This window comes from Biomphalaria glabrata, chromosome 1 (genome assembly GCF_947242115.1).
Source record: "Biomphalaria glabrata chromosome 1, xgBioGlab47.1, whole genome shotgun sequence".
Lineage (NCBI taxonomy): Eukaryota > Metazoa > Mollusca > Gastropoda > Planorbidae > Biomphalaria > Biomphalaria glabrata.
In genome coordinates this window covers 14,279,991-14,301,778 of record NC_074711.1, presented here as the reverse complement: position 1 = coordinate 14,301,778, position 21,788 = coordinate 14,279,991, and the positions used below count along the sequence as shown (strand labels likewise).

Below are 21,788 nucleotides of genomic sequence, written 5' to 3'. Positions count from 1 at the left end.
AAATCTATATTTTTAAAAATAAAAATCTAAGTCAAGTTTAAAACATTAAACTAGTAGAAAAACTATAAACATTGAAGAAAATAATTAAACACTGGACCATTTTGGCACTATATGCAAATATCAACCCTAACCCTAACTAATAATTTATCAGTTTCAACATCATTAGTTTCAACCATTTTTTTTAGCCTCTTAAAAGTTGCAATCCCTCATCTTGTAGCTTTTAAAAGTTAGAATTTTAGAATTGCTCAAAGCATCAATTTCTTGTATGGCACTAATTCGATGTTTTGAATAAGACCAGCTACGAGGGAGGGGAAAGCGGGACATGTCGATTATTGACTAAGACCAGCTACGAGGGAGGGGAAAGCGGGACATGTCGATTATTGACTAAGACCAGCTACGAAGGAGGGGAAAGCGGGACATGTTGATTATTGACTAAGACCAGCTACGAGGGAGGGGAAAGCGGGACATGTCGATTATTGACTAAGACCAGCTACGAGGGAGGGGAAAGCGGGACATGTCGATTATTGACTAAGACCAGCTACGAGGGAGGGGAAAGCGGGACATGTCGATTATTGACTAAGACCAGCTACGAGGGAGGGGAAAGCGGGACAAGACCAGCTATGAAAGGGGGGGGGGAGCGGGACAAGACCAGCTATGAAAGGGGGGGGGGCGGGACATGTCATGATCCTAAAAAGAAAAGGCTTAGTTTTTTTGTTTGTTTTTTTCGAGCTATATTGCTTTCACCAGCTTAGACGTTACCTGGTACATCTGAATGTAGGCCTACATTTACGAGGAGTTTAATAAAGATAATCTTTCTGTGCGATCCACCTGAAGCGTTAAGCTGTAGAATAGGCTGCTTCTCTCTAAAAATACCCGGTACTCGGCACAATTTTCGTAACAGTTGACGAGAGTCGCTGCCACATCACTTTTTCTAACCAACTCGCGTCATCCAACTAGTAAGTCGCATGAATACTTCTTTGGGGAGAAACATTTTTCAAGTTTCATGCTTATTTTCATTCTGAACCAAATCATCAATAGCAGGAGATACTTCAAGAGCACTAACATATTCTGTCCCTCAAACAGAACTTCTTCATGGAATAGTGCCACAATGTTGGACATGTTCGCCGGATGGAAGACAATCGCATCCCGAAAGTCATTCTCTACGGACAGCTCGCGACTGGCTCAAGTAAAACTGGTCAACCCCACCTCCGTTACATAGCCTAGATGTAATAAAACGACCTCGACTCAGTGAACATCAATACTGACCACTGGGAAGACATAGCGCTAGACCTCACTAGATGGAGAGAGACAGTGACCAAGAAGGCTATGGACAGCGAAAAAACAGCTGTGTATACAATAAATTAGCAGTGAAAATAGTATTCCAAAGAGGGTTGGGGCCAGAACACATCCTTTTTTAACTCCGCTGTTTATACTGAAACTTTCGGAGCTGGCACCGTTGAATTGCACTGTACCCATCATATTTTGGTGGAAAGATTGGGTGGATAGCCTATTATCTGTAAAATTTTAAAGAGGCCATCTCTGCTGACTAGATCGAAGGCCTTTGTCAGGTCAATGAATGCAATATACACAGGCATCCTTTGTTCTCTGTACTCTTCCTGGAGTTGGCGGATGGAGATTCATGTCAATTGTGGATCTCCCTGAGCGAAAGTCGCATTGTGATTCTGGATAGACCCGATCAGCGAGTTTTTGTAGCCTGTCAAGTATCACTCGAGCAAAGACTTTGCCTACAATACTTAGGAGGGATATTCCCTTGTAATTGCAGTCGCTTCTGTCACATTTGTTCTTATACAGTGTAACGATTTTAGCATCCCGTAGGTCTTGTGGCAACAAAATCCCCCGACACCCCCCCCCCCCAAAAAAAAAAAAAAATCCTGGCTACGCCCATGATATATATATATATATATATATATATATATATATATATATATATATATATATATATATATATATATATATATATATATATATATATATATATATATATATATACATATATATATATATATATATATATATATATATCAATGACCTACCGGAGTTTAAACTTTTTCTCCTAATTGACGATACCATCGTTGATTTGACCTCATTAAATTAAGTTAGATTTTATAAAATTTACTTTGTGTTATATAAAAAGAGCATGCATTTCCCTTTAATTCTAGACCAAATAAAACATTTTCTGGTAACAAACGAGAAAGTTATTCAAGCTTAACCATAACAGGGGAAAAAATACTAATGATAAAATGAAGAATTCCATCGGAACGTGGAAAATAATTACTGAAAGAACATGCATGATTAGATTGACACATGAAATGCGAAGGTCGCAATTATATATCTTCTTTTTTTTGAAGTAAATTTGTAATCTATAAGTAAAACCAAAAAGTTTCCAAAACATTGAATAATGTAGCCTCACGAATCTAGGGTAAACACTCAATGAAGAATGAAGTGAAGAATTGAGAGATCTTTATCTACAAGATACTTTTTTAGACCATCAGAATTAACATAAATGTCTATGTTGTCTATGAATTCATTTAGCTGCTCTGGCCTGCATGGTTCACTGTCTCCGCCACTGCCTTCCACTAACATACACCGTTCACTGTTGCCGCATGTCTTAACGTTCCAACAGGTTTCTCTATTTTGCCACTGTGTCTCAGGAACGCTAGTATAGGCCTACATAGGGCCTACACTAAAAGAAATGTCTTCCACTAACAGGAACGACCCTTTCCACAGTTTTCTCACAAGACTTCTTCCTGACCAGCCAACATACACTGCTTCTCACCCGCTGACCACACTGGCAATGATCCCTTCTACAACTCAGGCGGTTCTAAGCTCCTAACCTATCCTTATTTCTGTTTCTTTATCTACTTATCCGGAATCTACAATCCACCATCTTGTTTCTACCCACTCACTCGTCTTTAACAGTGCCCTGGTGCGCACCATATGCTTCAATATAGGAGCAGAGATATAACAATATATTAAATTCATTTCAAACTCATTTAGGCTGCTATTGTACTGTTAGTAGTTTTCAGACTTCATACATGTATAAATAAGATTATATACAGTACGTAATCCTACGCCAGCATACATCCAGTCTCGATGCATTATCAAACTTTATCTACATATATTATACGCATATAGTATAACACGCCATTTGTGGGCCGGGTTAAATGGAAAATGCCCGGGTCGATTTTGATACCCAGTCCGTCCCTGTATATGTGGTAGGCCCCTATATATATATATATATAGGCCTATATATAGTTCTGAAAGTTGGACACTGAACGCTGATGCTGAAAGAAGAATTCAAGCCTTTGCGCTATAGGCCTACAAATGCTATTTAAAAAAAAAAGGCGAAAGCTGAGCTGATTTGGTCTCACAGTCAAAAGTCATCCTCCCGGGTACAGCGAAGAGAACACGAAGAAATATTAAGGGTTGTCCAAAGAAAAGCTTGCTGGACATTGTAAAAGAATGGGCCGGCCTCTCTCTTGATATCCTGCAAACATATGCTGACCAGGAAAAGTGGAGGGATTTTGGTTACGCGAACTGTCACAGTACCGCTACGACGAAAGTCAAGGAGGAGATGATCATGATGAGATTGTTTATAACATGACAAGCTCCTGTAATTTTTGATAGAAACTTTGTAATCTAGATATAGTCTATAAAATAAAATTTCACGCAACATCTTTATCTATTTATTATTCGCTGTCCTGTATGGTCCCATTCCTTCGGCAGTCATTTAGCCATAAGACCAATGACTGAGATATGGTTAGTCTTTTCACTTATTTGTCATGCTTAAGAATCTGGGGATTTTATTAGAAGACATTCTCGAGTAATAACTGCAAATCCTTGTAGCCCTGATTATCACACTAGAACTAGAAGACTACACACCAGTCCTAGTCGTCCTAGATCTAGATCTAGGCTATGTTGAAACAGTTCGAGCCAATTTAGTTTTCCTTTCAATGGGCTCATTGAGGAGTGTATAATTTTGCGGGAAACTTGTAAACTTAGCTGGCAACAATTCTCTTTCGAGCATGGCTAAGTCCTTCATCCGTGTAAGTCTAGTCTAGTCTATACTACTAGTAACTACTACCTTACTTATAGTAATATTTAGATCTAGTCAATTCTAGTCTAGTATAAGTATAGATTTGGATTGTCATTGTGATAGGTTGATAGAATCTTCAATCTATAATATAATTTTATAATAATCTATGTCACGTGTCGTTTATGAATTCTATCAATCTATTCTATGTAGAATCTAGATACAACTGTTACTAGATCTATAGACTATAGTGTGACTGTATTAGTATTAGTGTATACTGTATAGAGTATAGTGAAAAATTAATAGTAATAATAGTCTAGTCAGTCTAGTCTATAGACAGTTATTAGTTAAATGAGTTATAGATTTAGATCTAGAATCTAGATCTAGTATTCTAGTTTATACTATTATAATAATCTAATCCTCCTAACTCCTAGTATGGAAAAGAACCAATCATGACCAATGGCAATGTGAATGCCAATGCAATGGCAAACGCTTTTGCCAGTTTTTAGTTTAGAATTTTTATAGCTCCGCAATGGTTAAACTTATTTTAAAATAAATGAAAACATCTGCAGACTCCTCAGCTATTGGGCGATAAAACTAAATTTGACTCTTTTTTTCCATGTCAGCTAGATTAAATTTATAATTCAAGTCAGCTTGCGATAGGGGTCAGACCTAATCTGCGAAAGTAATTTTCGCGGGAGTCATATGAGCGAAAGGCCGTAAAAAATAGCATGTTAAAATAGGCCCTATAGTAAATTAAGCTTCAATTAGTTCTATAATCTAATTTATTCCACGAAGCATTATAACTATTGTCATTGTCCTCCTTGGCCTTGAGGCATTAAATTTGTTTTCGCTTTTCCCATGCTCCACATCTCCTTTCTCTGCTTGAAACTGATGTCGATATAGCCTACGGAACTTGTGATCAAATATTTCTTTTAAAGAAAGAAACTATATAACTCGATCTTGCCTCCTTCCTATAGACTATAGGCTAGTCCACGTCATTTTATTCTCCATGTCATTAACTCTCGATCTCAGGTGAAGTCCTCCATACACACACGTGCGCTGTTTGACCCAAAGGCAGATCCATAATGCAATGTATTGATGATGTATGGAGGCAGATCTAATATAGATCTAGTATATTATTATTATTATAGTTATAGAAAAAAAGATTATTTAGACTATATATAGAATATATATAGATCTATATTAAATTGGCAATAATATTAAAATAATATTATTATTATATATCATAGATCTACTAGGACACTCTAAATCTAGGTCTAGAGTCTACCAGGATTCTAGATCTATTATCTATTAACCTAAGCCTAAGACTTTTCTATTAGTAATACTAATTAGACAGGCTAAGACTATAATATATATTAAATATATAATAATTATAATATAGACCTAGTCCTGATTAAATTAGATTCTAGTCATTGTCTTTTATTCCAAAGATTGGTTGAGTGCTGTATTTCATGCCATATAAGATATAATTGTACCGCATAGCTCTATGTCTAGATCTATATTGACTATATGAATTATGAAGGATGGACTATGGTGCCGACTAAGCTATTGTCTTTCATGGGTTTAAAATTTTTGTCATCTGCACCTGTCTTTGGCAAAGGCAAAGGCTATTCTTTGGGTCTCAAATGTGTGTCCTAGAGAGACACAACTCTACTGCCAGTGATGGTAAAATGGTGCTGACTATATAGTTCTTCAGAATGGAGAAACTCCTTAAATGCCATTCACTATGAGTTCACAACTCTGACTTGTTACTAGCTCAACTACCTACTCAAGACAGTATTCTGACTACAGAAACATGACTGCAAGGTTCTGAATAGTTCACCGTAGCACTTGTATATGTCTAAATTAGTGATATTTTGGGTTTTCGAAATCTACTATAAATACTTGGGAAAGAAAAGTATGACAAAGACTAAAAGTATAAATATATAAATATTTTGACAAGTGTATGTCTTAGGCCTATATAAATCTAAGCTGTGTTAATTTTTAAGATTCCTGCATTTTGTATGTTACATGCTTGAATTAAATCTTAGTCTTTCCTAAATAAATTTCTTTATATTTAGGAAAATACAAATTTTCAGGTCTGGGAATACACATTTCCCTTTTGGCATGTAGGCATCTCTGTATGTATATATACATAAAATATAGATAGATATAGTAAAGTTTCCCTTTCAGATCTTGCGATCTATGGGGCAGATGATGTTAAGATCATCTGTTTCTATGGCCAACAATTAACCAGCAGAGAGTTATGTGGCCAGCACAACGACCAACCGCCTTTACTTTCCCCAACTAAAGTCAGGTATCCATTAGAATTGGGTGGACTCAGGGGCACCCTAAAAATTCCAAAATTGAAAATCCCAGTCTTCATCAAGATTCCAACCCAGGATCCCAGGTTCGTAAGCAGAGCACTTAACCACTCTGCCACCGCGCCCCCTATTATATAATATAGATAGATAATATAGTCATGAAATGATCATAGTAGAGCCTTTGGATCCTTGTCTTTTGAGTAACTGCACTTTTCTTGAATGAGACTTCTATTTAGCGACTTGGCCTTGGACCTGGCCCTGTGTAAACAGCTGTGACTTACCTACATATTTTTTCTTATCTGGCACAGATAGAGCTGTTGTTTTTATGGGTTCTTTACTTGTACCAGTCTTATGCAGTAGTAAAGTGAGATATATCTATTACATGTTTGTTTTTGTTTTTTTAAACTTTAGATAGATGATAATGACCATGGATATGCTTTGGCTCAGTTCTGCATTCCAAAGCATTATGAAGAAGATCTTGACCATGTTCTTATTCCAGCTGGTCTAATAAATGACAGGTAAGGACAATTTTAGTTTTAGAAGAGAACAAAACTTGTTCAGAGTACTGTGACTCTCGCCTCACCATGGAACATATCCTCATTGATTGTCCCAGATACCAGGATGTCAGGGAGAAATATTTTAGAGCCACTAACTTAAAAACACTATTTGACAATGTCGGCCCTGGGAAGTTACTCGGGTTTTTCCGGGAAGTGGAGTTGTCTACGAAGATCTGATTTATGAATTTGTGAACATGTACTATTTACATTAGATTTTTACCAAATTATTAAATTTTTACTACCTTTACTATTTTAACTGTGAATAGACCTTGGTTTTAATGGTTTAACTGTATAGAATTTAGTCCTTGTTATGTAGATAGAGAGTAGTCCTTGACCTAAATAGTGCTGATGTGCCTAAAATCAAAACCAAACCAAAACTTGTTGCATGATATAATTAAGTTGATTACTTCCCAGTACTTAAAACAAATGATACATGTAGAATTCATAGATTCTGTATAGATAGAGAATTTCAATGTGAATATTTCGTCAACACAATTTTTGGTTGTATTGTATGTAAACTTACAACTAGTTTTTTAGCTGTTGTTCATGAACGACTAATTTTTCACTGCAGCTACAGACAAGAGTTGATTTACTTCCTCCTTTTTTTTTTCTTTGTTTCTTTCTCGCCTCTGTCACGGACAAGACGATTTTCCGTTTTTAGCACTCCTCTTGGCATTCCTAGGTGCAAATTTATAATCCTTAATCTTTAATTCTGAGAGTAGCCCCTCTCTTTCAATCTCTTCGCCCTTGTGTGTTTATAAGCTTGTATAGTTTGGAACATTCACAAATCAGTTGTCCCGTATGCTGACAGACAGGCAAAACTTTCGCCATTTTATTCTGTTATATATTTTTTATTAGAAAACCTGATGATGTTTTCTTTAAACATTGGAAAAAGTCCAGTTGAAGCGAGGAAAAGAACAAATGAAGGAAATCTGTTTCTTGATAGATTTATTGCAGACCACTCTAAGAAGTTTTGACGATGTGAACTTAAAAAGGAATGTAGTGCTCGTCTATTCACTGATGCAGTAAACAACGACCTTGTTTAATTCAATTAGGCCAGCACAGCCATGGAAGTAACTCAACTTCAGGCTGCCTCTATTTTAACAATTAAAAAGATTGCTTCTTCCACAGAGATCTATCTTATCTTATATAATACAGACGTTACTGTATCTTTTATCATATACAGAGCTCTACAGGTAACTTCAGCAGCCGTACATACAAAATCGTCTAAGAAAGATGCTATCCGTAAAGTAATTTAGAGAAGAAGAAATGAAATACAAGGAGCTCCTCCACAGTCAAAACAACCTTTGTGCCAAAATGTCCTGATTTGTTTATATGTGTAGCATGGACTGTCTAAGAGTTTGTTTTAAACACAATGTCCTTTGTTACCTTGTTTAGGTTAATATGTCGACTACTATAAGACTAGATTGGAAATAGCCACTAGCAAGATGTAATGATGCACACACATTTTTCATAAAATTGCTTACGATTTTGTAATTATATTTATGATTTTAATCTATTACAGGACTGAACGTATAGCTCGGGATATAGTGGAAGATTTTGGACATGAACCTATTGTAGGACTGTGTGTTCTCAAAGGTGGCTACAAATTTTTTACAGATTTGGTGGATAAAATCCAAATTTTGAACAGAAACAGTAGACAATCTGTGCAACTTGCTGTTGATTTTATTCGACTGAAAAGCTATGTTGTAAGAACAGTACATATATAGTATTTCATTTTGTCCGTTAAACATTTTGTTTATATTATATATATATATATACATACAGTGCTTTTTTTTTGTGTGATTGTGACGGTACGCACTGGTTACTGGCACCTTTTTCAATGTGTGGAAAAAAATATTACTTTTATTGTATTTTAAATTTTATTATTAATTTATTAGTAGTTAAAAGTTGGGCAAGGCAATCCATCACTGAGCACAGGTACCTTTTTTTTTTTAAATTTTTTTATTTATTAAAAAAAAAAAAAAAAAAAGCATTGTGTATATGTATGTATGTGTCTGTAAGTAAGTGTGTGAATATATATATATATATATATATATATATATATATATATATATATATATATATATAAAGCTTTTAATCAGAGACTTTGGTTACCTAATAAGTTTTGCTTGGATAAGTTTTTCACTTTATTTATTCGGCACCCCTGCAATGACAAATTTATTTCCATACATTTCAATTTGTAGACATAAGAATATTATCTACATGTACAGGGTGGTTGCTAGAAAAGCAGAAAATTCAAGGGACAGGTGAGATCACGAATAAGAAGCTTCAAAAGTCCAAACTTAAATGTCATGGATTACTGTGTTTGGAGCTTGAAGTGTACTGGTGACATTTTGAGCACCTATGAGTGTAATATATAAGAAGCATTGTAAAAGTTATTAAATTCTTTGTAAAAAAAATATATATATATATCTATGTTTGACAAATTTCCACTTTCTTGCAACCACCCTTTATATTGGGTCAAACAAGTAGTGTAGGCTTAATAATTGTTACAATGAAAACACATTTCATATTAGTCTGTTTTGATAGTGACAGTCACTTATGTGTCTCTGGAGTTTTTCATATGTACTAACAAAATAAAAATATTTAACAATACATTTACATATATCTGATTTATTTACTATAAACTAAAAAAATTTGTGGCTGCTATTACATTAATTTTCTTCTTGATGACAGAACCTTCTGTACTTTCTCACAAACTGGCCTGTCTAGGTTAATTTTATGTGCTTTTACTAAATACTAGGATTCAGGTTTCCTTTGTCATTTACAGAAATCTGATTTCATTTCTTCATCCAGTGCTAATGTTTCATCAACTGAAACTTCTTTGGCAAGTAAACTTTAAAGTATTGCCATTATTACTAACTCATATGTTGGTCGCCTCAAACTTAAACCATTCTCTAATACTACTTCTATCTTTAGCTACAAATGTATTCTGCTTCTATTTCATGCTGCTCACTTTGTTTTGTTAAATGTTAATTGCATTCCTATTTTTTTTAAATTATACTTAGGCTAACTGATTAATTTAAAGTCATTTGCATTATTATTTCAATTTTGATAGGACCCTCGGTCTTGGGGACAATTTTTTAAATAGTGCAAGATAATACATTGGCACTGCTTTATTTATTTTGTCACACCTCAGCATAACCTATTTCCAATGTAATAATAAGGCTTGTCTTCGAGTCTGAAGATTAATGAGGAGTGCAGTATTTTACATGGCTATGCAATTCCAGCTGCGACCTACTTATTTTGCCATACCCAGTGCAGACAGTTGTCCCGTAGTTGTTAAGTTCTCTTTTCACCATCTAGGTCTGTCCTCGGAAGTGGATTTTCTTTTCAAATGTTATCCCACACATTTGTAAGAAATCTCCAATATAGCAATCTTGTATCTATTTCTAATGTAACAAAGAATAATTGCCAGGTGTGAGGTCTTATAAACCATAGGACTTCTAATTTGATTTGCTTTGACTATTAGTCCATCATTTCCATAGCCCACTTTTAGCCATGAATCCTCAGTATAGGTTTGTTTATTTTTGTGGTTTACTAGTTGGCATACTCTTCCCCCCCCCCCCCCCCTTTTTTTTTTTTTTAAGCTTGCAAGCTTTGTCCCAGTTTATGCTCATGTCTTGGCAGCTATGAATAGTCACCTGCAAGAGAAAGTTGTTTAGATTCTTATGATTTTTATTAGAGTATTGGCACACTACATAAAGCTAATAGAATAACCTGTTTAAAATAACAATTATTTAGTGTTTCTCTCTGTTTCTTAAATATTTTTTAGTTTCTCAACCAGTGTTTTTTTAGCGGCCCCTGAAAGGGAAAAAGACACTATTCGTTTTGTGTGGCCTTTCTGTCCGTCTGTCCCGTTTAAATCTCGTAAACTAGAAAAGATGAAAGTGAAAATCCGACATCACAATATTTTAGACCATTCCAAGTTCTGATGCAACGACTACTTTTTTCTTTTCTGAAAGCGAAAAATCTAATTTTTTAAATCACTTAGATGCAAGCAGTTTTTTTTCATAAAAATACACCACTTTTACAACTATTCACTATTAATATTAACAAACATTTGAGGCTCTTTATTAGGGGAGACAAATATTTACCATATTTTGAACACATTTATGCAAATGGTTATATGTTATGTAAGTTCTGTTATACTAAGTACTATATTTATACACAAAAAATGTTTACTATTTTTTAAAGAGAAAAAAATCTATTTAGTATGCATACAAGTCAGACAATTTAAAACAACAATTAATAAGTAGTTTTTCATATTATTGGCTGAACTGCAGTGTCATACTGTTTGTATAAAACACCTAACCCCAAAGAAAAAAGTATTATTTTTTTTTTACGGAAATGTTTTATTCTTGAGGAATAAATGATTGGCCCTTTACAAAACAATTAGATATTCATTATAAGACATCAGTTAGGCCAGGTTCAAATCTAACATCACATTCACTTTCACCTATCCTTTGGTCTGCTGGACCGCTGGGGCACCACACAAGATCTGTTAACCTTTTTTCTCCATTATTTTCTGTCATTTGTCTTTGATAGAATTTCATTCTGATAATATTGAAACCTGCCTGGGTGGACCACTTCGGGGGCCGATTTTCAGTTTGTGCATCCACACAAACTGTCTTTGTAACCTTGTTTATGGTTTGTTTATTGCTTTTTTTTTTTTTTTTTTTTTTTTTTTATATTTGTTCTATGGACATTGATTATTGATTTTTAGCTTTAAAAAATTTAGTGAAATTATTTTAACACTTGAAAACAAAATTGTTTCAGAATGATTCTTCAACAGGCTCCATTGAAGTTATAGGTGGAGACAATTTAGAAAATCTTAAAGGAAAGGTAAGGTGCTTTCATGTACATGGATCACCACACATCTATTGCCTTACACTGCACATATTTGATGAGGTACAAAACACTACAAATAACTAGCCCTTCCATTTTTATTTTTACGTACAAGCAATGCACTCAGTATTGATATGTTTATAGTAAATATCAAATTATTTGTGATTCTTTATTGTGTATTGCACTTTTTCTGTAATTATTTCCTGTACTTATATGAAAATGTGCTTGAGCTATACTTTTAATCATAACGTTATCATTTTCTAAATGTATAGACCTAATGCCACCCCTTCACCTGTTAGTAAGAGCAGTTTCGCCGGGCTTAATATCTAAGCCACACGAGCGACCAGGTGCTGGACTTAGTTGTCAGAGGCTATTTGAGACGCATGCCATTAGGAGTACTTTATAGACAGTGGGAGCTTAACCCCATTGACACCCCTGGCCATGACAACCTTTGAAACCTGGATACCTGGCGCCACAAAACCGGGAGCTTCGGGCAGATGGAGCTCGTCAGCCTAGTAAGGCAGTTCATCTAGGAGAGGGGTACTCTGACTTCAAACCCCCGCTGCCTTGCGGTACTGAGGCTTCAGGAGACAACCTCGAGGAGAAATCAGGAGTGAAGCCTCTTAGGCGTTGGGAGTATCAGCTATGAAATTCCCTCCGGCAGCTTCTGCAACTGAGTTGGTGCCAAATGTAATGCGATGCGTTCCTTTGGATCACATCAGCAAGGTCGAGAGAGGGATCATGACGCATGGGCCACCCATGACCCCTTTATCCAAGGCCCAGGAATGCGCCCCGGAGAGGAAACTCTGGTGCTGCTGCAAAGCGGCTAAAACAACATGGGAGACAACAGTTACGGGTTATAAGTCCAACTTGATTGGCGTAATGTATGGATGCCACGGGTTGTCTCTGACGGTGGGAGAGGTCTTCGCGCCTCACTGATCAGCGACCGCCCGCCTCAACCTGGGCAGCCCCCAGTCAGTTAGGTGCTGATCCGCCACAGCCTGCCTGCTCTAATGGGTGCTTAAAGCTTAGTTTAAAACGACAAGTAGGCTGGAAACTTGCACCAAGCAACAAAAGAAGAAAAATTAAACTGAAAAAGAAAATCCCTGTCATGCGACTGGCCACTTGGAATGTCAGGACAATGTGTCCTGGTCTCACTGATGATCTAAGGCAGATCGACGATGCAAGGAAGACGGCAGTTATAAACAACGAGCTAAAAAGGCTACATATTGACATTGCAGATCACACTACCTGGCCAGACTGTCTTGGGCTTTTTGGAATCGGAAAGATGAATGAGAACGGACAAAGACTGCTTGAATTCTGCACATACCATAAGCTCTGCATTACCAACACATACTTCAGAACAAAACCACAGCACTGTGTCTCATGGAGGCACCCTAGGTCTGGGCACTGGCACCAGCTGGATATGATACTGACACGAAAAAAGGACATTGGAAATATACTGCTGACACGTAGCTACCAAAGCGCGGATTGTGATACTGATCATACTTTAGTGTCATGCCGGACAAGACTGCTGCCAACTAAGATCCACACTTCACAGGGAAAAAGAAAATCACGCCTGAATACTACTAGCACAAAAAATCCTGATCTTTGCACCGAATTTGAGAACAAATTAGAGGAAGCTTTTAAAAACTTCTCTGTGACTGAGGTAGAAAAAAGCTGGACGTTTATGCGTGATACAATCTACCAAACATCATCACTGGTCTTTGGAAACAAAACCAAGAAAAGCGAAGACTGGTTTGAAGCTAGTCTACCAGAAATGGAAACTGCCACTACGAACAAGAGAGCAGCCATGCTAATCTACAAGAAGGATCCCACCCCAAGCAACTTAAAAAGGCTCAGAGCTGCACGTAACAATGCCCAAAGAGTAGCGAGACAATGTGCTAACAAATACTGGCAGGAGCTATGCGAAGATATTCAATCTTGTGCCGACTGTGGTAACATAAGAGGACTATATGAGGGCATGAGAAAAGCCTTTGGACCTCACACCAGCAAGTGTGCTCCGCTCAAGTCAAAAGATGGCTCAATCATCAGCGATCGTGCGCTGCAAATGGAACGATGGGTAGAACACTATGCAGAACTCTACCAGATTGAAAACGCCATCTCACCAAATGCTGTTTCCAACTTCCCATCACTTCCAGTTTTGACGGAATTAGACGAAACGCCCTCAGTAAAGGAGCTGAGCATTGCCATTGACATGCTTGCACATGGGAAAACACCCGGAGGAGATGGCATTCCTGCTGAAGTAATTCAGGCTGGAAAACATGCCCTAATCAAACCACTCCATGAACTGCTAAGCTTGTGCTGGGAACAAGGAATGGTCCCCAGGAATTGAAAGACTCCAACATTGTTACAATTTATAAAAATAAAGGCGACCGCTCTGATTGTAACAATTACAGAGGCATCTCACTGCTTAGCATAGTCGGAAAGGCTTTTGCTAGAGTGTTACTAAAGCGATTACAGATCCTGGCAGATCGTGTTTATCCAGAGTCGCAGTGTGGCTTTAGGGCAGGAAGATCTACAACAGATATGATTTTCTCTCTGCGGCAGCTACAGGAGAAGAGCAGAGAACAAAAGCAGCCCCTCTTCATAGCTTTTATTGATTTGACCAAGGCCTTTGACCTTGTTAGCAGAAGCGGTTTGTTTGCTGTACTAGAGAGAATCGGCTGTCCAAATAAGTTAAGAAAACTAGTGTCAGCTTTTCACGAAAATATGTAGGGCACCGTTCAGTTTGAAAGTTCTTCCTCCAGGCCATTCTCCATTAAGAGCGGTGTAAAACAAGGATGTGTACTGGCCCCTACACTATTTGGCATCTTCTTCTCAGTCGTACTATCCAGTGCTTTTAAATCCCTGGAAGACGGAATATACATCCATAGCAGATCCGATGGAAGGCTCTTTAACCTGGCACGTCTTAAAGCCAAAACGAAAAGGCGTCGTATCTTGATAAGGGAGCTGCTGTTTGCCAATGACGCGGCACTCGTATCTCACTCACAAGGAGGTCTACAGAAGCTAGTGAACGCCTTAGCAGCTGCTTGTCAAGAGTTTAGCCTTACTATAAGTCTCTCCAAGACCGAAATCCTGGCACAAGACGTTGCAGAAATACCTATAATACAAATTGGGAACCACACCCTTTCAGTGGTGCAGGAATTTACCTACTTGGGTTCAACAATTGTCAGTAACCTAGACTTAGACATCGAGCTGACAAAAAGGATAGGAAAAGCTACCACAGCATTGGCAAAACTCTCCAAGCGCGTCTGGGAAAATGGTAAATTGACCACAGCGACCAAAATCCTAGTCTACAACGCCTGTGTTGTGAGCACTCTCCTTTATGGCAGTGAAAGCTGGTCAACATACATGTACCAAGAGCACAGATTGAATAGTTTCCACTTGCGCTGCCTGAGACGCATAATGGGCATCTCTTGGAGGGACCATGTCTCCAATCAGGAAGTTTTGAGATTGGCCAATATGAACAGCATGTATGCTCTCCTGACACAAAGGAGATTACGCTGGCTCGGACATGTCACCCGCATGCCAGATGGTAGAATCCCGAAAGATATCTTATATGCTGAGCTTGTGGAAGGAGTCAGACCCAAGGGCCGCCCAAGACTAACATATAGAGATGTCTGCAAGCGAGACATGAGAGCCTCAGGCATCAGTGAAAGTATGTGGGAAAACATAGCCAAAGACCGGAGTGCATGGAGACAGACTGTGCGTGCTGGGACAACCCTTGCTGAGAACAAAAGAATTGAAGCGGCTTTAATCAAGAGGGAAAAAAAGAAAGCTGCCCTGTCTGCTAGCCCTAAATCAGAGGCATACAAATGTACGAATTGTGGCAAAGTCTGCCGTTCTAGAATTGGCTTGATTAGCCACACCAGATTCTGCCCCGTCTCAAGATTAAGCCAAAACCAGTGACTCACTTGGGCGCATCCATTGCCTTTCGAGACAAAAGGAGCCATATATAGACCTAATGCCATGAAACTCAGCTTGGTCTCTTTTAGTTTTCTGTTTATCTTATCCCTCCAAGCCATTCCTATAGTCCACACTTTTCAATTCCTTTTCCGCTCAACTAGTTGATCATCTAGTCTTTAACATCATTTTATCACCTAACTTACCTCATCTGTTTTATGCAATATCTTTCCCTTCATTTCATTGTTGAACCTTGTTTTACTTTATCACTTATTCGTTCCACCTTTCTTTGACCCTTACTCTTGACCAACAATTAGTTCCTTTCCCTTTCTTACTGGCAATGCAACTGCAAGTGACATGTTTTCAATTCAATTGCTTGCTCGAATTGTTAAATACATTGTATTGCTCTAAAATTCAGTTGAAATTATATCAGTCTTATTATGTATAGGGATTTTTTTTTTTTTTGCCTAAAAAAAAGTTTTAAACTCCAACTTTAGATGTACATCGATTTTCCTTCCTCTCCCCCAATGTGCTAGTCCTGACCTACTTTATTCTAGTATGAACATCGTTTTAAACTAAAGTTGCACAAGTCTGTGACCTGCAAGACTTTCACTTTGCATTTTACGTAAAGCACGATATGAATTAGTCACCACCTTTAAATATTGTTAGAAATGTTACTTTCAAATCCATTCAAATGTTTGACAATCCGTTTAATGAATCATTTTGTAAGATGCTTGAAATATCTTTATTTTTTGCCTCAATATGGGTTCTATTAAGTGTAAAAATGCTTTAGTCTAAGGTTCATTGTTAAAAACATATGAAGATGATTGCTGCAGTGGTTAGAAACCAATGGATATCAATCTGCACCAAAGTAAGAATGAAGCAAGGAAATGTATGCATTTTATAAGCCTAGTCTACTTTTACAAAGCTTATATCAACTCAGCAAGGTTGTCATTGCCTGAAGTGGTAATGGATATAAGCACTCCACTACCTATAAAATGTATGTGGTAAATGGCCTTCACATGTGGCTCAGAGTACGGCGGAACTGTTTTCACTAACAGGAGAAGGGGCAAAGGCAAGTAACTGGTGCCTAAACCAGTAGGATTCAGGCAGGAAGGGCTCGTTAGCCATGGCTGGATACCCACCTAGGAGAAGGAAAAATGTGAATTTAAACCTATACTGCCTTGCAGCTCTACCAATCGCAAGAAAGGCTTGAGGAGTCAACCCTGCCGAAATATTAGGAGCTGATGACCCTTAGGCATACAATGCTGCTGACTCTAAAGTGTATTAGCTCTTGCTGTTCTTTTGGATACATCAGCTGTGTGGAGAGAAGGAAACTGATGAGCGACCTTGTTTCAACCACGTCTAATGCCCAGGGAGTTATTTCCATGAGATGACCCATAGTCACTTTGTGACTGAAGGAGGCCTTATATTATCAACTCACTCAGTTTGGTAAAAAGTTTGTACATGTTATTTCTCCAACACCCAATCTGGGATCAAGCTGAAATTTGTTATTTCAATTATTTCTTTTACCAGACAAAACAAGAATCTATATAAAAAATTAACAATTAGTTAAATAACTATTGGTAATTAAATATTTTGTTTGGAATTGAACAAGGGAAAGAAATTGTACTTGACTGATGCATATTGATAAAGCTAAATGCTTAAATTGCACTTTACAAAAACAATTGGTAAAAATATGTCTAATTGCACAGATTTATTATTTTAGATATATGTCAAATTTAATTACATGACTTATCCGAACTAATTGATACAACTATTCTTAATATAAGCTTTGTTTGTTGTTGTTTTTTTTTTTTTAAGTTTTTTTAAATTTGTTTTTGTTAAAATTTATATTGATTGTAAACACTAATTGCTTCAATAAAGACTATTCAAGTCAAAATTAATAGCCAACTGTTTAAAAAAACAAAGTATTTCAATAAAACTTGTTCTTCCTTCAGAATGTGCTGGTTGTTGAAGATATTATAGATACAGGGAGGACTATGAAACAGCTTTTAGAACTGTTGGAATCCGTGGGACCTAAAAGTGTCAAAGTTGCCAGGTTTGTAATGCATTTATTTAACTTGCAAGCAAAGGTATTGGGTCTTATTTTTGTCTATATTACATGTTAGTCACTCTCCTCTGAAACAGATGGATTTTTGTTTTTCTCTTTAAGGTAACTCTCATTATTCAAATTTTATCTTCTTGATCTTGTAGAATAAATACCATGCTCTTTGTTTAAAGCAAGGCTAATACGCAATGATTATGTAGATTGATTTTAAAATCAGCCTTTAGATATAATTTAAAAAATCAGCCTTCAGATATAATTTTATCTAATTTTCAATAGTATTGGTAGTGATATGAGTAGTGATTTTTGGGATTCTTACAACTCAGAATTGTAAAGTCCTTATTACTCACCCATTCTTTTGTCTTTATTAAAATTTTACAATTTAATGAATTTTCTTCAAAAAACATAAGACATTTATTTTAGACATTTTCATGTGTGCAATTTAGTTATATATGCTAGGGAGTTAAATATGGCTTTATACTTGGATGACTTAGTTAAGGAAACCCTTTGGTTTATGTTTGTTTCACTTGAGAATGTCAATACAATCTTCTTTTTTTTTTTTTTTTTTTGTTTGTTTCAGTTTGTTAGTCAAAAGAACTAAAGATAACGTTGGCTATAGACCTGATTGTGAGTGCTTCAGTTTGATAATAATTACCGTACTTTTATTTTCATACATTAACAGTACAATACATTTATATAGATTATATATAGAAAATTCTAAAGTAAAGTACAATCACTGGTTTTCAGATATTGGCTTTGAGGTTCCCAATCTGTTTGTTGTTGGGTATGCACTTGATTTCAATGAATATTTCAGAGACCTGACAGTAAGTGATGACTTCTACATTTCTATTACATCAGTATAACTAATATATAAATACATACACACACACATTTATATATGATAGCTAATAACCCAGGATTCCCTATGATCCCTGTCAGGAACATGTATGATTGAGTACTTTTTTTTTTTAATCCATCAGTTTATCATTCATATAGAGCCACTTCAAGAAGTTCCAACTTCTGCTCATAGTTAAGAAGAAACTAAATGGTATTTGTTTAAATTTTAGTAAATTTTATCTTGGTTCCTTTCTATAATGCTTAATGGCATTGTCAGTTTTCCAGTTCAGCCTTAAGGTAGGCTACTTGTAAAACACATGTGGGATTCAAAAGAATTTAACACCTGAGGCCCTCTGATTGGCAGTAATCTCCCTAAAACCATTTAGTTACTAGACTATGGTTAGGTAATATTTGTCTCACACAAGTCATACACTTTTTTAGGTTGCTTACTCATAAAAGGAGAAGGGTGTCTATAGATTTTCAATAGCTTTTTATTTGCTAAGCAACACTTGATGTACTTAAAATGTGCAGATAAAATACATTACAATTGTTCTTTCTGATATTTCAGCACATATGTGTCATCAATGAGAATGGCAAGAAGAAATATTCAACTAAATCATAATGTGCTCTGTTACAACCAACATGGCTCCCAGTTCTGTAGACCCAATTTAGTTGTATCCAATGCAGTGGGTAATTGTAGCCATATGATCATCAAATATGTAAACAATTGAAACATGAACAGAAAATTAGATATTGTTAATTTTATTATTTTTTTGTTTGTGTTCATCTGTTTTGGGGCATTTTTATTTTTAAGTTTTTTGTTTTACCATATTTGACTTAAAACTATTACTTTGCTTCTTGGATTTTCTTTCCCATTAGTTTTTCAACCAAAGTAACAAAGTTGCATTTTTGTTTACTGCACAGATATATCTGTAATGTTTGAAGAAGCTAATGTTTTTTTCACTCCGTTGTGTTTCTTAATGACACATTTTGTCAAACTTACTAGAAAGAACATTTACAGTGCTTGATTTTCAAGCTTGTAATATAAAAAGAAAAAGATTTTGGTGTGCCATTGTTGTTTAATTTATCTTGGTGTATTTAAAGAGATGAAGATTTGTTTGTTAATTTATCCTTGCATATCTTATAGAGCTGAGGATTTAGCTGTGAAAGATTTGGAGGAGGTTTTTTATACTATTTTATTTGACCCGGTTTTGTGTGTGTTTTGTCCTCAATGACAAGTGTGATATAACAAAATGATTTACTGGCTTGTTCATTTTCTTCAAGAAATTGTTATAACCTTTTTTTTACAAAGCTTATATCTACTCACTCCATCTGGCTGGTAAAAAGTTTGAACACATTATTTCTTCCACACCCATTCTTGTATCAAGTTGAAACTTCAAACAATTATTTATTGAACTTAACAAAATATGAATCAATAAACCAATTATTCAATTTATTATTAGTATTTAATTATTTTGTTTGATATTGAAGAAGGAAAATAAGTCGTACTCTATTAATGAGAGATGTAGTTGTAAATGTGTTTTTCCTCTTAGATGAGCTTTGTTTTGTTTTATTTTTTTATTATTTTTATTTTTCTTGTTTTAGAATTTTTGGGGACATTTTTTTGTTTGTCTCAGAACAAAAGATATAGTCAGCAAACAACTTATTTTAAAAAGATATTAAGCAAATGTTGATTTTATGTATTTTTTTTTTAGACAAATTTTTATCCATCTGTCCATGTTAGATATATTGCACTTATATATATATAATTATTTAGGTGTTACATGTGAAAGGTTATAAACTAGCAAGTTTCTGAGCCCACTGATCTATGCTTTGCATTAGACACCAGAAATATTGTAAGCACTTGCAGGTTGTACACAAACACTCACTTCCATTGGTTGACAACACACCTATAAATGTTGTGATACAATTGTCTCATGATAATAGGTCTTGACTAGCCATTGTACATGAACCTAGTAACATAATCACACACCTAAGTCTGCTCACACCATTGATTTGTTGATGTTTTTACACTCCTTGTAGATGTGGCATTAAAACTTCTATTGACTCTTCTTGCTCTTCCACCATCACTCCAGGGCCTAGCATTGTTTTCATTTAGTAGTGTGACTAAGTAAACTTCTTGTGTAGACTGTGCTTGATAAATGTATAGTTGTTTTTTTTTGTTTGTTTTTTTTTAACTTTTGAGTTGTTTCATTAAATTATTTTAAAATGTCATCTGCATAATGCAAAAGAAAAAATCAGGGTTTATTTGTTTTTTAACTCATTTTTTATGTTCCTCAAAGTTTTTAATTAGTTTTCATCACATAATTTAGAGCATGTATCAAAGAAAGAGATATTATGGTGATAGCTGACCTAAGTTGAATGAATTGTAATCTATACTTTCCTCAGTTTATTGATACTATGCATTTGACATTTTACCAGAATTTATTTACTTTTTATTAGGAATAAACTTTTTTTTTTGACAAAAGTTCTCATACACTATTTCATTCATTCTTTGAATATTTGGCTGAATATTTGGCTCTGTGGTACAGACTTAACACATTTTTATTATATTACAAACTAAAGTTCAATTTAGCGCCTTGAGCCTACATTTTGTTTGTTAACAGCGCTTTATAAATAAAATTATTAATTTAAAAAACAATTCAACATTTAGTAGAATCTGTTTGCATACCCGTTTTCTGATTAGATGATATCAATGACTTGATAATCAAAATAATTGTTTCAAATGAAGTAATTATAAGTAACAATTAGTTTGTCACAGTCTACATTTGTTGATGGATTGGTAAAGATGTGGAGCTAGTGACTTCAAGACATTTGGCCAAAATATTCTTTACCAAGCGTCTCAGCAATTTTATGTATTATATATCGAAGAGAAAACCAAATTACATCGCTTGTAGCAGTTCACTTGGTTACAGCAACTGCTGCCATTCGGGAGTGCTCATAAAAGGAAACAGGAAATGGCAAAAAACTAGCCTTTATTTTTTTTAAGAAAAATTAACATCTATTCTCAAGTGCAAAGTGTATTAACATAACACGATTACCTTGGTGTAGGCCTGCTACTACTAGCACTTGTATAAAACACTTGTGACAGTATCGATACTACCAACTCGTTGGTTTTCTGAAGA

General features: G+C 35.7%; 1 protein-coding gene across 2 annotated transcripts; it reads left to right on the top strand.

Annotated features, from left to right (window-relative positions):
- Positions 1 to 3,863: 3,863 nt before the first annotated feature.
- LOC106060467 (hypoxanthine-guanine phosphoribosyltransferase-like) lies at positions 3,864 to 21,133 on the top strand. Of its 2 annotated transcripts, XM_013218361.2 has the most exons (9): positions 3,864 to 4,067; positions 6,793 to 6,899; positions 8,464 to 8,647; positions 9,733 to 9,789; positions 11,742 to 11,807; positions 17,699 to 17,799; positions 18,386 to 18,432; positions 18,553 to 18,629; positions 19,211 to 21,133. In XM_013218361.2, exons 1-9 carry the CDS (start codon positions 4,047 to 4,049, stop codon positions 19,262 to 19,264), a joined length of 714 nt encoding a protein of 237 aa, XP_013073815.1. In that variant the 5' UTR covers positions 3,864 to 4,046; the 3' UTR covers positions 19,265 to 21,133. The 2 variants fall into 2 exon arrangements, with proteins under 2 accessions (XP_013073815.1, XP_013073817.1); XM_013218363.2 differs by lacking the exon at positions 9,733 to 9,789 and having other exon boundaries at positions 3,866 to 4,067.
- Positions 21,134 to 21,788: the final 655 nt, after the last annotated feature.

Bases quoted from the DNA above. Each gene is read 5' to 3' on its own strand.
- LOC106060467 (XM_013218361.2), top strand. From the start codon at position 4,047: ATGGCTAAGTCCTTCATCCGT. The intron at 6,900-8,463 runs GTAAGGACAATT...AATCTATTACAG, and splicing joins GCTGGTCTAATAAATGACAG to GACTGAACGTATAGCTCGGG. The intron at 9,790-11,741 runs GCAAGTAAACTT...AAATTGTTTCAG, and splicing joins CATCAACTGAAACTTCTTTG to AATGATTCTTCAACAGGCTC.